Raw genomic sequence first — 17,182 nt, 5'->3', positions numbered from 1 at the left:
CTTGGGGCAGGTGAGCGGCGGCCAATGGGCGAGCGCGGGGCAGGTGCCCGCTAACTCTCGCCTAGCAGCGCGGCGGCCGAGGCCGGGCAGGACACTGCTGGGAGGACCGGGGGCGGGGGTCGGTCCCGGCTGGACTCGGAAGGGAAGGGGCCGGGCTCAGTCCCCAGGCGGTCGAGGCAGCTCGCAGCTTCGTTCGGAGCCCGCGCCGGTGCCGGCGCCGGGAGCTGCCCGCTTGGCCGCAGAGGCCGGCGCGCCTAGCCTCGCGCCGTGGCCCGACTCCGCGTTCGCCGGCTCGCACGGCCCTCGCCGCTCCGCGCCTGGCTTGTGGGCAGGGGCTGAGCGCGCGGGCGGGCGGGCGGGGGAGGTGAAGGGTGCTGGTGTGTGTGCATGTGCCTGGCTGGGTGCACACCCCGCACGGCGGCGGCGCCAGGACGCGGAGCGCTCCCCAGAGCCCGGGTGCCTCGCTCGGCTCTGGCGGCCGCGACCATGTTCCAGCCCACAGCCAAGCGCGGCTTTACCATCGAGTCTTTGGTGGCCAAGGACGGCGGCACTGGAGGGGGCACTGGCGGCGGGGGCGCAGGCTCCCATCCCCTGGCGGCGGCCGCCTCGGAGGAGCCGCTCCGGCCCACGGCGCTCAATTATCCTCACCCCAGCACAGCCGAAGCGGCCTTCGTGAGCGGCTTCCCCGCCGCCGCGGGCGCCGGCCGCTCGCTCTACGGCGGTCCCGAGCTCGTATTCCCCGAGGCCATGAACCACCACGCGCTGACCGTGCACCCGGCGCACCAGCTGGGCGCCTCCCCGCTGCAGCCCCCGCACTCCTTCTTCGGCGCCCAGCACCGGGACCCTCTGCACTTCTATCCCTGGGTGCTGCGGAACCGCTTCTTCGGCCACCGTTTTCAGGGTGAGTGCCCACGTTGTGTCCGCTTCGGCGGCCAGCCGGCCCCCGCGCTGCGGCGGCGCGCGGAAGGCTCGGGGGAGTCCGGGGCCATTCAGAAGTTGTGTCAAAAAAGGTTGCAGGTCCACAGAGGCCGATTCCTAAGCAGGGAAAAGCCGCGCCAGATCCATTCGCTCTTCTGCCTCCTTGGGTTCCCCCTCAGAGAACCAGGTTGGGACCTCCAGGCTTTTCCAGGAATGATGCCGGTCCGGACACCAAGCCCGGGCGCATCCTTGGAGCCTTTCCTGGTCCTCCCTGCGGCCTGCCTTAATGTCTCCAGGCTGAGCCAGCCCCATCCCAGCGAACTGAGCGTCGGCCGCCCTCCCTCCGACCCAGCTGGACCTGGGACCGTACGACGTTCGCACTTCCACAACCAACTCCCAGGGATCCGCCTTCGCTGGCGCAAGGAGACAGGGGAAAGTCCACCTGCTTGTCCCGATTCTGTGGGAAGAAGGGGCAGAGGGGAGGGAAAACTGGAGAGTTAATGTTCAGTGTTCAGTGCTCCTCTGTTTGGGGATGTTTCTCAGCAACCTCGGCCCGACTTCTCCAAGTCACACGTGCCTCTCGGACCCAGGGTGGGAAGGTTTGCCAAAGCAAACCGGCTTCCCGCGACGCTCGCGGACTCCGAGAACCGACAGGCTGCTAGGGTACCGACTGAAGTCCTCCCAGGCAGGGGGCGGGGGCAGAGGGCTTTTAAGGTCGTAGGCAGTCTGAGCCCCCTAGTCTGCACTGGGCAATGGGATTGGTAAGGAAGATCCCCCACTTCTCTCTCTCTCTTTTACACACACACACACACACACACACACACACACACACACACAGAGGTTTCAGTGGTCTTTCTCTAAGCAAAGAGTTCCATTAGTTTGGAGTTCGTTTTCTTTTAATTTATTGGTTTTTTTCTTTTCTTTTCTTTCTTCTTGCGCACCCCCCCTCACTTTTTTTGGAGTGGCCTTAATTTGTGCAGTAATTGGTTTAGTCTTCAGTTCTATTTTGTTTGTGTAGACCAGACATCAGCCTTAGGTTTCCTGACTCAGAGCTAGGTAAACTGACTCTTAGCAAAACAAATGAAAAGGACGTGATTAGAGCTTTGGCTGATCTGGTGGTAAACTGGATCTACACAGTCAAAATAAATTGGGTATTTGGTACAATTATCTAGATAATAGAAGAAAATGACCTCATGAAGCTTTCGCTATGGATGATGCTTAACTGTATCATGGAAAGCCGCTTTCCCCACCCCAATTTATCAGACAATTTTCCGAGTCGTATCTGGCTCATAGATACTGACCTAGCAGATCCCACAAAATAAGGTAATGTAATTGTTTGAGCAAGAATTTTTGTGGGAAGACTTGTCTGCTCTGGGGATTTCAAAGATTTGCCCAAATCATCTGAAACAACAACAACAAAAAATGCCTATGGTGTCAGCCGCTATGGGAAAGAAGTCTGTCAATTAAAATCAATGTTTACTGATAAAATTAAGTATTATTTTAAATTGAGCAAACCACCTCGGTCCTCCATGGGCTGGGTCACCGGTCTCTAAACTTGGCGACTGCAGGCCAATTTGAAAGTCGCGGCTGTGTGTAAACCCTCGGGCTGGGGCGGCGGAAGGACCGGCGGTTAGCAGACCAGCGGAGGAACAGGCGCTCGAAGAAGAGGGCAGAACCGGTCCTGACCCCTGTAGTCTCCGCTCACCCGGAGATGGCGTCCCCGGCGACGCCCTCAGCTTTAGACCCGGCGCCCCATGCCCTCCGCGCTTCCTTTCCCGCCATTGACCTCGCCGACACCGGCTTTTAGGGTTCGAGGGCCGGGGCACCAAGGGTCGGGAACGCCTTGTAAGAGATCCAGCTCCGGCTCTGAGCATCCCCAGTTAGGCGAGGCTGAATAAATCCTCGGCAAAATCCTCTCGGAAATTGCCGCCGCTCCCTGAGCCTTCAGCCTCGGCGGGCACGTTGTCTAGTTGCAAAAACGGTTGCATTTTTCTCCCAAGAACTGTGTCTGGACGCGGAGATGGAGCCAAATGTGGTCTCATTTTTGAACACGAGAATCCGTTGGGCACGGAATGACCTTTTTTTTTTTAATTCTGAGAGGTTTTGGCTTCAGGGCTGGTCAGCGTCGGGGCAGACACCTTGAGGCCCCGGCGTCCTTGCGTCTTGGGGGCCCTCGGGGATATGAGCCGAGTCATTTCAGGCCCTCCGGCGCCGCGTTTTCTAGAGAACCGGGTCTCTGCGATGCTCATTTCAGCCCCGTTTTAATGCAAGAAGCAAAACCCTACACGAACGAAAAGGAAAACGTCTGCGTTCTGTGCGCAGCGCTCTCCAACAGTGCGGTCCCGGCGCGCAGGGTAGGGCTTCTCCGCTGAGCAAGGCGCTGGGAGAAGAAAAGTCAGCGCGGAATGGTCGGGACCAGGCGGGGGGACCCCGAAGCCGGAGGCGGCTTTCGAGGCCTGAGGAGGAGGGGCTGGAGAAGACAGCGAGTTAGCCGCACTTCGGTGCTATTTCCCTCGGTCAGCAGGAACTTTCCAGGCTGGGAAGCTGCGTCGGGAGGGGGCCGTGGGAGATTAGGCCCTCGGGACTGGTGGTGGTAATGGGCCGGTGCTTCAAAGGGAGCCTTTGTTCCGGCAGGAGGAGCGGGGAATAGGTTATCTCCGTTCACGGGCGGCTTCTCCTTCTCGTAGCCCCAGGCCCCTCCGCCTCGCCATCCGGCCCAGAGCCCCCAGCTTGCCATAGCATCTCCAGGAGGCACTGCAGCTTGGGCCCCAGGCCTTCGAATCCCGAGTTCTCAGTTCCTGCCGCCTCAGTCCTGGGAACGTCGATTGCTAGTTCCCAGCCATTGCCTTAAAGAGAGAGACTGGAGGAAATCGGGGCAGAGTGGGGTTCAGTTACTAGCTACAGAGAAGACTCAGCCAGCCCTTTTCCACTTTCCCGCCTGTCCTTGACTAAAACTGACAGCCTACTCTCACAGACTGTCTCTAAACAGGCCACACTGCAACCCCAGTCTGAGAGCTTGTTCTGCTCTTGTGGTCCAATTAAGGCAAACTGAAGCCATGGTAGGGACGGTTGAGGTCCCTTCTCCATAGATCAGAGTCAGAGTGGCCCAGGCTCCTAGGCATCATCCTGGTTCTTATAGAAACATGAAACTATGGATCAATTTCTCAGGATGGTTAATTTTGTACTAAACATACTCTTCCTTACAGGAAAAAGTCCTTGCTTCTTTTGAAATCATATCTTTCATCAGTAATCAGCCTCTTGAGTAGTTTTTCCTGGTCTCTGCTCCTTCTTGGTCGGGTCAGGACTTCTGTGTTTCTGCACATGCACACACACATTACAGGACACATGCTATCTGCCCCTTTGGGGGATTACAATGAGCTTACAATGGCTATTCTCTCCTCAGCTGAAGAAGACCCCAAGCAGTCTATCTTTCCCCTAAAATAGCCAGACTTGAGCCAAATGGTCCTATGTATGTCAGGACAGAGAAGCTTGCTGTTTCCATCCTCCACCTTGGGTTTATAAAGACAAGCACAGAGAACTCTACCACACAAGTGACCAACACACAGCATGGAATTATAAAACACCCATCAAGTCACACACTGAGGCAGGCTGCAGTCCTGCTTTCTCAACCCCACACTACCCTTCACACTTCTGCATCCCATTCACTCACAAATCAAGGGTGTCTCCACACTGCCACTTCATTTCTGACCAGCCTGGGCCCCATCATGTTGCTGAGGCCAAAGCCTGTGATCACAGGCGTGTGCTAGGCTTTCTCTCCCTCTCCAGCTCATTTGTCCAGAGAAAACCACTGTTGGTATTTGACTTGAGCTCGGAATGCTATTGTTTTTTGAAGCAATTTATTTTAACATCAACAAGGAGTGTTTGCTTCCCACCCACCTCTGCCACCTTTCTCTGGCCTCGTCACACTGGCTCCCACTTGAGGCTGTAATCCTTTTCTGCAGCTGGATCCTTCTCCTCCATTCTCTCCCTCCTATCCCTCTCTGCCAGACCACCTCCCCTGATCATCTGTCCCCTCCATCACCACAAGCTAAACTTTTCCTTCTGTCAGGCCTGAGACTCTGCCCCCACCTTGAAGAACCCAGTGGGCAGGGTATCCCTGGCCCTCCATCTTCCTGTGATGTGATCCCACTCACTTTTGTAGCAGCACAGATCCAGTCACTTGCAATGGATACGGCAACGGCAACTGGAAGTTAGTAGCTTCTCCCTCTCAGGGGACTCTGTCTCCCCCCACCCACCCAGGCACTGGCCACTCATTCCTAGGCAACGCTGTTCCCCAGAAAACCCCAGCAATCAGGTTTTCCTATGTAGATGTCCAAAGCCCACAGACTTGGAGAAAATCAGGTCAGGCAGTTTCCACCAGCAGAGGGACATGAACAGTTACCTGGAGAGTTGTAGCAACAGCATCTCAATTATGTGCTCTTGCCTCACTTACAGAGATATTTCCAGAGATGGGAGAGCTCAACTGAATTATCCAAAAAATTGTCTTAAGAACAAAACAACAAATCAAACTGAGTCAAACCAGTGGCCATTTCTGAAGAAATTAATTGGATCAGTCAATCTCAACCACTAACTGTCAAAACATTTCATGCAGTGCTCTGCATTCTTGGTGGGTTAGGGTACTAGTTAGTATGTGCCACTGCATGGGAATCCATGGATGGTGTCAGGGCCTGTTTCCAGTCTTGTTGGCATGTGCAACCAAGCCAGAGGTTGTGTGAGGGCCTAGTGGGGGGATTCCTTGAGACTGGGGCTGTGGATGGAAGCTTGTTCTAGCTTTTGTAGTTCCTGACCCTACTACCTCAGCCCTATTCAGCCCAATGTCAGCCCCTCCTCCTGCATGGAGCAGCTGAGTCCCCATGATGGCCAACATTTCCCCAGGGACTGTTACACTGTTTGAAAATCCTGTGTGGTAGATAGGAGAAAAAGACAGAGGGAGGCTGGAGTATATATTACACACGCCATGCAGAAACCAATATATCTATATCTATTAGAGAGAGAGATGACATCTAGTTATTTATACACATGTCTCTTCAGCAGGAGATTATTCAGGGATGAAGCAAGGTCTTTTTCCACCAGAGAGCAGTAAGTCTGCAGGAAGAGGATTTTATCTGAAGACCTGGGGGGAGAGAGGTGGGATATTTGGAAGAAGTAACCTAACTGGAGACCTCCAGATGCTGTCTGGATTTTGACCTGGCCCCTGGCCTGTTTTTACCACTTGCGGAGCCTCCACTTGTTGGCAGGAATTTTCTATGGGCTAGTGGCCTGAGCATTTAGTTGCAAGGCTGGTTTAAGCAGGTGTGAAGGGAGAGTTCCTAAGATACCCTCAGTTCTTGAATCTGCGTTTGGTACGGGGACATCTGACAGCCAGGTTGTGCCCCTTGCAACTTTCCTGACACCCAGCCCTGTCTCTACCCCTGGTCCACTTTGAGGGAGACACGACGGGGCATACCAGACAAAGAGAGCTTCCCTTGGCCTCTTAGGCTGCTCAGGCACTGTAGACTCGGGCGGGTGGGCGCCTCTACAGACCCCGGCCCGCCTCTTGGCCCAACAGTGATCCGCAGCGCTGATTCCGGGCGTCCCCTGACCCGATAGCTCTCCGCCAGGAGGAGGTATGGGGAGAGGTGTGGACTTAAAGAAGGGGCGGCAAAAGGGAAAGCCGAGACGTGGGTGTGTGTGTGTCAAGGGTTGGAGAGTGCAGCGGAGCGCTCCTGGGCGTGTGCGCGCGAGGCGCGAGGGCCGAGCTTGGCCGGCTTCGCGGGCGGCCGGGCCGCAGCTCACGGTGCGCTTCTCTCTGTCTGTATCTGCCGTCGGCGACGCGGCCACAGCGAGCGACGTGCCCCAGGACGGGCTGCTTCTGCACGGCCCCTTCGCGCGCAAGCCCAAGCGGATCCGCACGGCCTTCTCGCCCTCGCAGCTGCTGCGACTGGAGCGTGCCTTCGAGAAGAACCACTACGTGGTGGGCGCCGAGCGGAAGCAGCTGGCCGGCAGCCTCAGCCTCTCCGAGACGCAGGTAATGAATGGTCCGCGCTGCGCCCGGGGGCCAGGTGGAGGTGGGCCGGGCGGGTGCCGGAGAGGCACCCTAGCCTCGCCCCCTAGCCTGCCCCGGCTCCTCCCGCCACCCCTGCGGCGCCCCCGCCACGACTGTCTTCCCTCCAACTGCGTACAGCCTCGAAGGGGCCACAGGACTTTTATTAAGTACTAAGGACCTACCCGGAGGCTGGGATCAAACCTTATTCCGACCCAGCTCACACAGCCCACGGGAGGTGCCAGCTGTCAGGAGGCGGCGGGCGCCCTCGGGAGCCGGCCGAGCGCGGAACACCCACGCGCGGTCACTCCGCGCCCGCCCGGGCCCTCTGGTGTCGTCTCAGCCCTGCGGTGACTGCAGCCCTTCTCCCGCCACTGTTCTGGGGGCGCTCGGAGGTGTGTGAGGTGCCCAGGCCTGTCCCGTACTCGCTCCGCTGCCGTGCAGGGGCGACGGGGGCGAAGGCCTCGCGGTGGGGAGAAAGACCACGGGTCCCCGGGCTATGAAGAGCAGAAGGTTAGCCGGCAGTGCGCGCCCTTGCCCGGGGTCCGAGGCCGGCCCTGGTCTCTGCGCAGGCGGGCTGGCACCGCGCTGAAACGGCCGTGTGTGTGTGCGGGCGTCGGCGAGACCTGGAAACGGTGGGAAAGTAGATTCTGGTATCCAGGGCCTGTTTTCATCATTTGAAGAGCTGTTGAATTGGGGAGGGAATAAACTGCGATGGCATTGAAGGGGTTTGAACTGGATGAAATTACAATCACCACGTAGTGTTTTTGTAATTGATTTTAAAAAATTAAGGAACTAGAAGGGAAGTATAGGAAGGCAGATTTGGCCTTATTGTAAGTAAAGACTTTGGCATAAATAAATGTCTGGAAGCACCGCTAAGCTCTCGGTCCGCCCGGAGTCCAGCGCGCTGGGGTGGCTGGTTGCTGCCCTGGAGGAGGATTTCTGTAACTGGGTAGGCCTTGGGAGACCTTAACTCCTTAGCGTCCCCGACAGCTTCCAGATTCGCAAAGAGAGAGGTCGGCTGGCGGCCCAGCCGCTCTCGCCCGCCGCCGGCATCTCATCTTCCGCTGCTTTTTCTGCTCGCCTCTCACACCACCATCCTCCACCCGAGTCCCGACAGAGAGATGGTGCCGGGCTGGGGGCGGGGGTGGGGTGTGTGTGCAGCCTGGGCTCTCCTGGGTAGCAGTGAGGCTAGATAGAAGGCTTCATGTGGGAGTCCAAACTCAACTTCGTCCCCAGCCCCGACCTCACTCTTCCCGCTCACGACGCATGTTGGTATCTCTGTCCCACCTGTCTGATGCCCTGTTTCATCAATGCATTGCTCCCGTCTCTGCGGCACGACCCGGGCTTTTTCAGATTTGCTAGCCGGTCTGTTCTAACTGCAGAGATCAAGCTCACACACACACACACACACAAAACCCAGAGTTAAATTTTAAAAACTTTTTTTTTAAGGTATTTTAAAAGAATAATAAAATAACACCCACTTTTCCCTCTTCGCAAACGTTTTAAAATTTTTGTTTAAAACAAGGTGTCATTTAAGAATGGTATTTATAGTTACCTTCATTTAAAAAGTATTAGTTATTAAATTTAATTGCAGAAGTGTAAGAAAACAAAACCATTTATGCCCACCAACCACAGATTAACACTTGTTGAAATAATGTCATTTTTTTAAACTTCCATATTTTTAGTTCAGTGAGAGCATTTTTAATTGACCTTCTTTCAACTGAACTTATCTGCCTGTCACTATTTGGGCCTAACAATGCCAGTTAGTAAACCTAATGATTGTTTCCTCTCATTTTTATTAGAAGGTGCTTAAACATATGTTTAAAAGAAAACCAGCTAGAAAATAAAATGGATCCAGCTTTGTTAACTATCAAAACTCATGGCTAATCTTGTTGCATCTATAAATGAGCTGGTATAAGCATATGAAACAAACAAAATAATAGAACTGTGGGACGTTTGAGCCTGAGAAACCTCCTTGTGGAGTCCTGTCCTTCCAGGTGAGGCCTTTAAGATGGAGAAATGAACTAGGCAGAGCTCCCCAAGCACATGCAAATGGGATTTCAGCATTTGCCTCCCTACTAACTGTGTGACCTTGGGCCAGTTACTCAACTTATCTGAATTCTGGTATCATCATCCAGAAAATAGGTTTAAGGATCAAAGATACCTAACTTGAACTCAAATAATATTAATTATCACCCCCAGTACTTCTCTCCCCTTTGTTGAAAGTAATATGTCAAGTTATTGTTGTAATAAGGTCTACACCTGGAATTACTGATTCTTAATTCAGTCTTTTTCATCAGCAGAGCTGCTTTCTGTCTCTTCTGTAACTATCATTTGGACCTAGGCTATATAATTAACTAATTATCCATCCATCTCGCTGTATTTGCCAGGCAAGCTTACCTGTCAAATCTAGCTATCAGCTATTTGTCAAGCTTCAATCATTCCCATCAGCCCCCTGCCATCTATTTCTACTGTCAATATCTATATTTGTCTCTCAGAACTCTCTATTCTGTCCCTCACAGATAGCTATTTTATATCTAGCCATGTACTTCTGTCTACTCTCATTAAATTACCTCCACAAAGCTGGTTAATTTATATTTCCTATTTATTATTAATTCTATCTGTTATTAATTATCTATCTGTTATTATTAATTCTATCTCTGAACAATAATTCCTATTTACCCAACTGTTGATTATCTCTTTATCATCTACTCTGTTTTACCTTCTATATATCTACCATCCATGTCAAACTTCCATCTCTAAAGATCTTTAGCAGCTGACAGTATATGCATATGTCTATAATGGTTATCATCTCATTAACTCTTGCTTTGTCTTTTTTTCTGGGCCTCAGTTCCTGATCTGTAAGGTTGAATAAAATGAACTCCAGGGTTCTTTCCATCCCTGAGCCTCTGGCTTATCTATATTCTATTTCTCTGTATTTCTGTATAATCTCTCCTCCAGGTTCTCAGGACTCACAGCATATCTCCTGCATATCACAATAGATATAGGATTTTGCTATCGTTTAATAACCCGCCATGCCAAGTGTCAGACTATACACTGGTTGCGTCCATCTCTCAAAGAAATCTGAAAATATGGATTCCTAGAGCCTGCTCAGGAGGTTCTCTTAGGAGTTCCAGGGTGAGACCCAGGAAAGTTTATAAAGTAGCTCTCTGGGTGATCCTAATGAACTATAGGCCTGAGCATCTCAACTCTGGGAGACAGAGGGCAAGCCTTCCTTCTTCTTGCTGTGTCCCAGGGCCCAGTTCAGTGACCAGCAAGGAGTAGATGTTCCATAAACATGTACTGAATGAGTGGGCAGTTTTCTCTTAACTGTATACTTATCCATATGCTAATTTTATCAGTCATTCCCCTCACTCTTTGCCATCACTGCTCTCTTTCCGTCCTTCTGCTTCTATGATTCCCTTGCACTTCCATAGCTGATTGTTGATCAGTCATAGGTGATGGAGTTTTATTGACCAATTCATGGATAAAACTTCAGGGAGGGTTAAGCAGATCGGTGTGTGGGTCTTAGTTCAGAGTTCAGGGATATCTGTATGCCCAAAGCTCTAGCATGGGATGCTGTGGGTAGGCAACCCAAGCTTTTTAGTTGGGATAGGGCTTTAAATTGGTTGGGAGTGGAGTTAATGGCGTGGGTTAATCCAGGAGGAGGAGGGAGGGGCCCTGGGCAAGGGCTAGTTCTTCCTTCTAGCTCTTTGCTCCTCTTTGCTGTAGCGCAGCCCAGCAGTCTGACCAGGGTGAAGGCCATTTAAGATTCAATCCTGGTGGTGGGTAGGGCAGACTCGGGCCTGGGTTAGATCAGACCCTCGAGTTTGAGTGAGCTTGTGTGTGTGTGTGTAATGAGCATATGTAACATATATGTGAGGCTTCTCTGGTGGCTCAGCAGTAACGAATCCACCTTCAATGCAGGAAACATGGGTTTGATCCCTGAGTCGGGAAGATCCCCTGGAGGAGGGCATGGCATGAAGTAACTGGCCCAAGGTCACACAGTCAGTTAGCAGGGAGGCAAATACTGCAATCCCATTTGCCTGCTTGGAGAGCTCTGCTTAGTTCGTTTCTCCACTCCAGTATTCTTGCCTAGAGAATTCCATGGACAGAGGAGCCTGGAGCACCACAGTCCATAGGGTTGCAAAGAGTTGGACACGACTGAAGCAACTTAGCACACATGCATGAACATATGTGTGCCCGTAATGTGGAGGACATGTGGGTTGAGTGTGATCAGTGCCCAAAAGTCAGATGCTGTCACAGGTACAACCTGGCACGGAGCACCTCTGTGAGCTTCTGTGCATGTGGGCGGAGGGGCACATTAGTTTTAGGGGGAGGGAGAGAAAGCATTTGGTTGCTCCAGCTGATGGATTGGTCAGTATTTCTAGCTGTTCCTCCAACTCCAGACAGTTCAGGAGGTGTTTCTTGACCTACCCTGGCTGAGTTTAGCTGAATTGTGAGGGGAAGGGATGCAGAAATGTGGTCTCTTGGCCTTGGAGATTCCTCAGACAGTGGTGAGGCATGCAAGAGGTGAGTGACTGGAGTCCCACTGAAGCCACAGCTGTGGACTGAGGAGGTCAGGGGAGAGTTACATGGGCGGAAGGCTCCTGGAAGACCACAGCCACGGAGACAAGGAGGGCCGTCTAGACTGGTGGGAAGAAAGGGGGAGGGTTTGGGATTAAGATGGTGCGGGAGCTATCAAGTGTGGCTGCCTTCTTAGGGCCCAAGAGCATGGGTGGGGGCGATCTTAGGAGGCAGAAGTGTGTGGTCACCTGCCTATGGGTTTTCCCCAGAGGGGCATGGTAAGAAGACTTCCTGCCTGGAATATCTCCCTTTGGGGGATGGATAAAAGGGAGATATCCAAGGAACTTGAATTTTTGTGAAAGGTTACTGGCTCACTGTGTATTCTGAGATGGATTCATCCCTTCCCTAAGTCTTGGCTCTTCTCCAAGAACTACTGCACCTCTGAAGGTCCAGGAGTCCAGTGGGAGGCAGGAGAGGACAGGAGAGGTAAGGGAGGCTGGAGTGGTTCTCTGAGGGTGTGGTCCTGAGAAGACAGGCGAATCTTGTGATGTCTCCCTGAGAGTGAAGACATCCAGGGTGGACTGAGAGAGGAGGAAGCCAGAAAGCTTAGGAAGAGTTAGGACTCTGGTTGATGAGGAGCCAGAGGCAACCTCAGTTTGGGGGAGTGAGGGGTGAGCTTAGCATGGCACTGGGCTTGACCTTGAGTGTGGGAGCAGTTCGGGGGGGCAAATGTTAGGAAGCAGGTCCCCAGTGGAGAGGGCAGGGAGGCGAGCTGAGGAGTGGCTTGATTAATGCCTCCAAGCATCCGTCTCGTCTGAGGACGGCAGACTAGAAAGAGTGGTGTGTCTCGGCGTCTGAGGGTGACAGAATAGAAGGACACAGGCTTAAATTAAAACAGAACAGATAATAGTAGGACATAAGGAGAAACTTCTTGTATCAGAGTTACAAGACTCAAGTGCCCTTGATAGAGGTTTTTGAACTCTTTGAGGAGAGGACAAGTATTCACCTGAAAGTGTGCAGGAGCCCAGATAGGATGGGCTAAGACTGGGGAGTGGTGGAAAAGAAGGGATCCAGACCTGGTTCATTCAAAGGTAGTCTGAAACATTGGCTGGAGCTATAGTTTGCTCGTTTGTAAGTTCATCTGTCCATTCACTCACGCACATCTTCATTCATCGGTGTATACAGTGATCAATCCACTAATGCTTTGATACCTTCATTCATCCTCACCCGTTTCACCTGAATCAATCAGTCAGCCTAATTCAAGCTGACCCTTGTCCCCTCAACAATGGATCTCCCTCTCCACCTTCCTCCTAGAAGTGGTTAATCCAGTCCACAGCTGAAAGAATTAGGAACTGACCCTCTTATAGAAGTGGCCACTGAAGTAAGCCAAGAAAGGATCCCATCTCTCTAGCAGTCAGCAATTTCCAAACCCCTGTTCCAGTTAAGAGTCCAATCCCTCTACCACTGATTTTCTCCTGTTTGCCAGGTTGGCACAAGTGCCTCTTTCCTAGAGCACAGGGCTCAGTCACTTCACCTCTGCCCTGCCAGCTGAACATACCTGGAACATGCCCACTGGGCCTCCAAAGCCAGCTAACACACCACTTTTGTTCTCTAGGTTCCCATGCTGTCTGATGAGGAGACAGAGGTTTGAGCAAATAAATTAACACGTTGCTGGAGTCACTGTCACTGAGACAGAGAAAAGCACTAAGGAAGTACAGACAGGCAGTGGGCCACATCCAGGGACAAGGGAACAGAGCTTCAGAGGCCAAGTAAGAGAGTTCCCGGTGGTGTAACTTGGACAAAAGTGGAGACTCTTGGAAGGATCTTGCTTATCAAAAAAACTGAGACATTGAGTGTGGTAGGGACTTAGAAGGCCACAAGGAACCTCTCTCCAAACCCAGAGGGTTTCCCTGGTCAGAAAGCCAAGTGTGCCTTGGGCTTAAGGAAAGGTGAGTAGCTTGCCAGTGTTGGGGGCAGGCAGTGCAGAGTAAGTACAGCCTCCCACGGCCTCTGCCACTGAGCTGGTAGCCACGTTATGTGACCTGGCTCCTTTCTAGGTTTTCTGCCCTCTAGGGAAGGAGTTCTGGGATGACCCCAGACTTGCCTGGCTGGACTGGAAAGTTCATGGGGTGTCATTCTTAACTCTTACCACACTTGGGCCCAGTTCCTTTTCTATTACCAAATAAAAAATTACTACCAATTGTTATAAGTAAGCATTAAAGAAAAGTCGGAAAAGTGGAAAGAAGACAAGTCACCCATACTTTGGGTACATTTCCTTCTAGTCTTTTTTTCCCCATGCATAGGCTTTGTTTTCCATGGTTGTGACCACACTGTGCCCAAACTGTGCATCCTGCCGCTTTCACTGATATTACTAAGCCATGAGCATCCCCTTGTTATTACAGTCTTTGTAAACAGCATCTGGACACTCAGCCCAAGGCTGTTCTCCGGAAGATAGCCAGGCTGCCTGGGAAGAGAGTTTTCGTCCCCGTTTCTAGAGAGCGGCCTCCTTGACCCTAGTAGTTTTCATGGAGAAAATATTCAGAATTGCTTTTCGTTTGGGTTGGCCAGGAAGCTGTCCCTGGTGTGAAAACATACTCTGTGCCCTAAGTTCCACCACTAAAGCTTTCACTCTTTGGGCCAGTGATGCTGGGCAATGGTAGCAGGCTAGGCTAATCCCTCTAGAGATGAGTCTCCTTTCTGGAAGGAGACTTGGGAATGCATGGGGGAGGGAGAAGGTACAGAAAGGGCCCTGTGTCCCTGGTGCCGCCCCAGATCGTGCATCACCAGGCTGGCCATGCTTAGCCCTCAGCCAGCCCCTGGGGCTCTCAGGAATACCGCCCCAGCCCTGCATCCAGGCCTGAGTCACATACACGCCTTGCACAGGAGGCTGGGCGAGCTCACCCGCCTACAGGCTGGCACAGTCACAGTGGGCTCCAGGGTGGGGGGCAGGGGCCAGGCTGGCTGCCAAATGGTTCTGCCGAGAACCACCCAGGGCCCAGCCAGCCCTGTGCCTGAGGAAAGGTGGGCACGGAATCCAGAAGCCCTGCCCCTGGAGCATCTGCCATCTTCTCCATCTATCTGAGCTGGGACATGCAGGCAATGGGTTTGAATCCAGCCCGGGAACTGAAGGAAGGAGGCCTCCCCTCACTCCATCCACCAAGGCCAGTCATCTCTTCCCGTCCATGTGGCTGTTCTGTGTAGCACTGAGTGCCGGCTGCCCTCACACCCACCCTGGAGCTCGGAAACCAACAGGCAGGACCGACGGTGCCATGGAAACCCTGGGAGGGACAGGCTCCACGGAGGGAACGGGGGGGCGATGTCTGCAGAATGGGAAGGCGGGGCGCCCTGAGCATGAAGCTGCCCCCTGGGCCTGCGTGCCAGTCCAGCTTTGTCTGCCACCACCTGGCTTTGCGGCCAAGGCCTATGCTTTTCACCCATTCTCAGGGAGCAGGGACAGATCCGTGTAGTGTCTCTGAGGATTGCCTTTAGCTGCCCCCACCCCAGGATTCAAGGTTCTCCCCTAACAGTCACTGCTGTTGCCGCAGCGAGCTGCTCACCGTTGTTCCACACACATGACCTACCGCTCACCACCTGTATGGGGGCCAGGGGTCACTCCAACTGCGATTGTCTGCATCTGGGCTTAGTTGCTTCAGTCGTGTACAACTCTGTATGACCCCCATGAATTGTAGTGCTCCAGGCTCCTCTGTCCATGGATTCTCCTGGCAAGAATACTGGAGTGGGTTGCCATGCCCTTCTCCAGGGGATTTTCCCAACCCAGGGATCGAACCCGCGTCTCTTATGTCTCCTGCGTTGGCAGGCAGATTCTTCACCACTTGCACCACCTGGGAAGCCCATCCATTTGCTTTTTAAATGTGCTATTATTTTCAGGAAACCCTCCATGCCTCATAACCCTGCCCCTTGGCACCGCCTTCCCCAGGTATCCTGTGGAACAAAAGCCCAGAACGTGTCCTAAAGCTGTAAAGGGCCCCAGAAAGCATCTCTCTTAGGCATGAGGGACTTAAGTCCAGAGAGGGGAGGGAACACAGCAGATGATCAGCACTCAGTGCCTCCCGCCAACTCTGAGGGTGATCTGGTCTGGCCTGGTGCTGCAAGGCCAAGAAAAGGACTGTGTAGTCAGGAGGAGTTGACAAAGTGAGGTTTCCTCCACAGTCCTCAAGAACTAAAACTATAAAACTAGTGAAGGACCAGGACGATCCTCCCAGATCATGCAGGAGAGGTTGTTAAGGGCTGTTGTGGGCTGGGCACTGAGCAAATGCTGGAGGAGGCAGGAGAAGGCAGGATGATGAGATGGGACTGAGTCTGGGAGGCTTCCTAGAGGGGATGGGCTTAGCATCATGGGCCCGCCCTGCCTCCGCATCACGCAGGAGAGTTGTTGGCCTCCGACCCCTCTCCTTGTCAGGGCTCTCACTGCCTGACACGAGTTGGGGGGCTCTCTGTGTTTAAGAAGGAGCTCGCTTCTGTCCCCTGGTATTTCTCCCAGCTATTCCTTGTGTGACCTGTTCCCACATCTGGATGGGCTCCAAGGGCTGCTGATGTGGAGGCAGCAAGTCCAGAGCACCGGGTGGGGATGCAGACACCCCGATGTGTCAGGAGGATGAGGCCTCCATTGGTGGATTTCAGACTACCCTGAGGAGCTGGCACCCAAGGATCCCGGACTCCCCACCCATCCAGCTCCAGCTCTGAGGCAGGATGGAGGATTCTACCTGAGGTTACTAAGACAGGCTCCTCTTGTGAGACAGCCTGACCTGGACGGTATGAGATGTTGGCGCCTCGAGCGGTGGGGTCTGTGGGCCTCAGAGAGCTCTGGCTGTCCTGGACACTGCCCTTGGCAGGGACAGCACCTCCGGGTTAAGTGGCTGTGTCTGCTCTGCGTCTTCGTGCTGCTCTGAGCACAGGGTTGCCCTGGGGGTGGGGTTCACCCCAGCCATCCAGACCCAAGTGATGGCTACAGGAACCAGGATGCGTGGCAGCTCCATGCCCCCTCCCTCCCCTCTGTTGCTCCTGCTGCTGCTAAGTCACTTCAGTCCTGTCTGACTCTGTGCGACCCCACAGACGGCAGCCCACCAGGCTCCCCCATCCCTGGGATTCTCCAGGCAAGAACACTGGAGTGGGTTGCCATTTCCTTCTCCAATGCATCAAAGTGAAAAGTGAAAGTGAAGTCGCTCAGTCGTGTCTGACTCTTAGCGACCCCATGGACTGCAGCCCACCAGGCTCCTCCATCCATGGGATTGTCCAGGCAAGGGTACTGGAGTGGGGTGCCATTGCCTTCTCCGCCCCTCTGTTGAGGGGACAGCAAAACAGCCCCCCTCAGGCCCACTGTGCCCTGGCCCCCCTCATTTGCATCTGGAAGGGAAGACCTCCAGACCCATCAGGTGGCACCGGCCTTCGGAGACAGCCCTGGTCTCGATTTCCCCATCCGGCTCCCAGCCCAGCCTGAAGGCTGAGTGGCTGCTGGGGGCTTCCTGGGTGTTTCTCACCTGTGCCCCTCCCTCCCCGGCCCAGGTGAAGGTGTGGTTCCAGAACCGGAGGACAAAGTACAAGCGGCAGAAGCTGGAGGAGGAAGGGCCCGAGTCGGAGCAGAAGAAGAAGGGCTCCCATCACATCAACCGGTGGCGCATTGCCACGAAGCAGGCCAACGGGGAGGACATCGACGTCACCTCCAATGACTAG

The 17,182-nt window shown here is 53.6% G+C and overlaps 1 protein-coding gene across 1 annotated transcript; it reads left to right on the top strand.

The window, feature by feature from the left end:
* Positions 1 to 387: 387 nt before the first annotated feature.
* EMX1 (empty spiracles homeobox 1) lies at positions 388 to 17,182 on the top strand. The gene is made up of 3 exons (XM_052649492.1): positions 388 to 901; positions 6,762 to 6,946; positions 17,015 to 17,182. Exons 1-3 carry the CDS (start codon positions 388 to 390, stop codon positions 17,180 to 17,182), a joined length of 867 nt encoding a protein of 288 aa, XP_052505452.1.

Source organism: Budorcas taxicolor, chromosome 11 (genome assembly GCF_023091745.1).
Source record: "Budorcas taxicolor isolate Tak-1 chromosome 11, Takin1.1, whole genome shotgun sequence".
NCBI lineage: Eukaryota > Metazoa > Chordata > Mammalia > Artiodactyla > Bovidae > Budorcas > Budorcas taxicolor.
This window is presented reverse-complemented; position numbering and strand designations above follow the sequence as displayed.

Bases quoted from the DNA above. Each gene is read 5' to 3' on its own strand.
- EMX1 (XM_052649492.1), top strand. From the start codon at position 388: ATGTGCCTGGCTGGGTGCACACCCCGCACGGCGGCGGCGCCAGGACGC. The intron at 902-6,761 runs GTGAGTGCCCAC...ACGCGGCCACAG, and splicing joins CTTCGGCCACCGTTTTCAGG to CGAGCGACGTGCCCCAGGAC. The intron at 6,947-17,014 runs GTAATGAATGGT...TCCCCGGCCCAG, and splicing joins TCAGCCTCTCCGAGACGCAG to GTGAAGGTGTGGTTCCAGAA.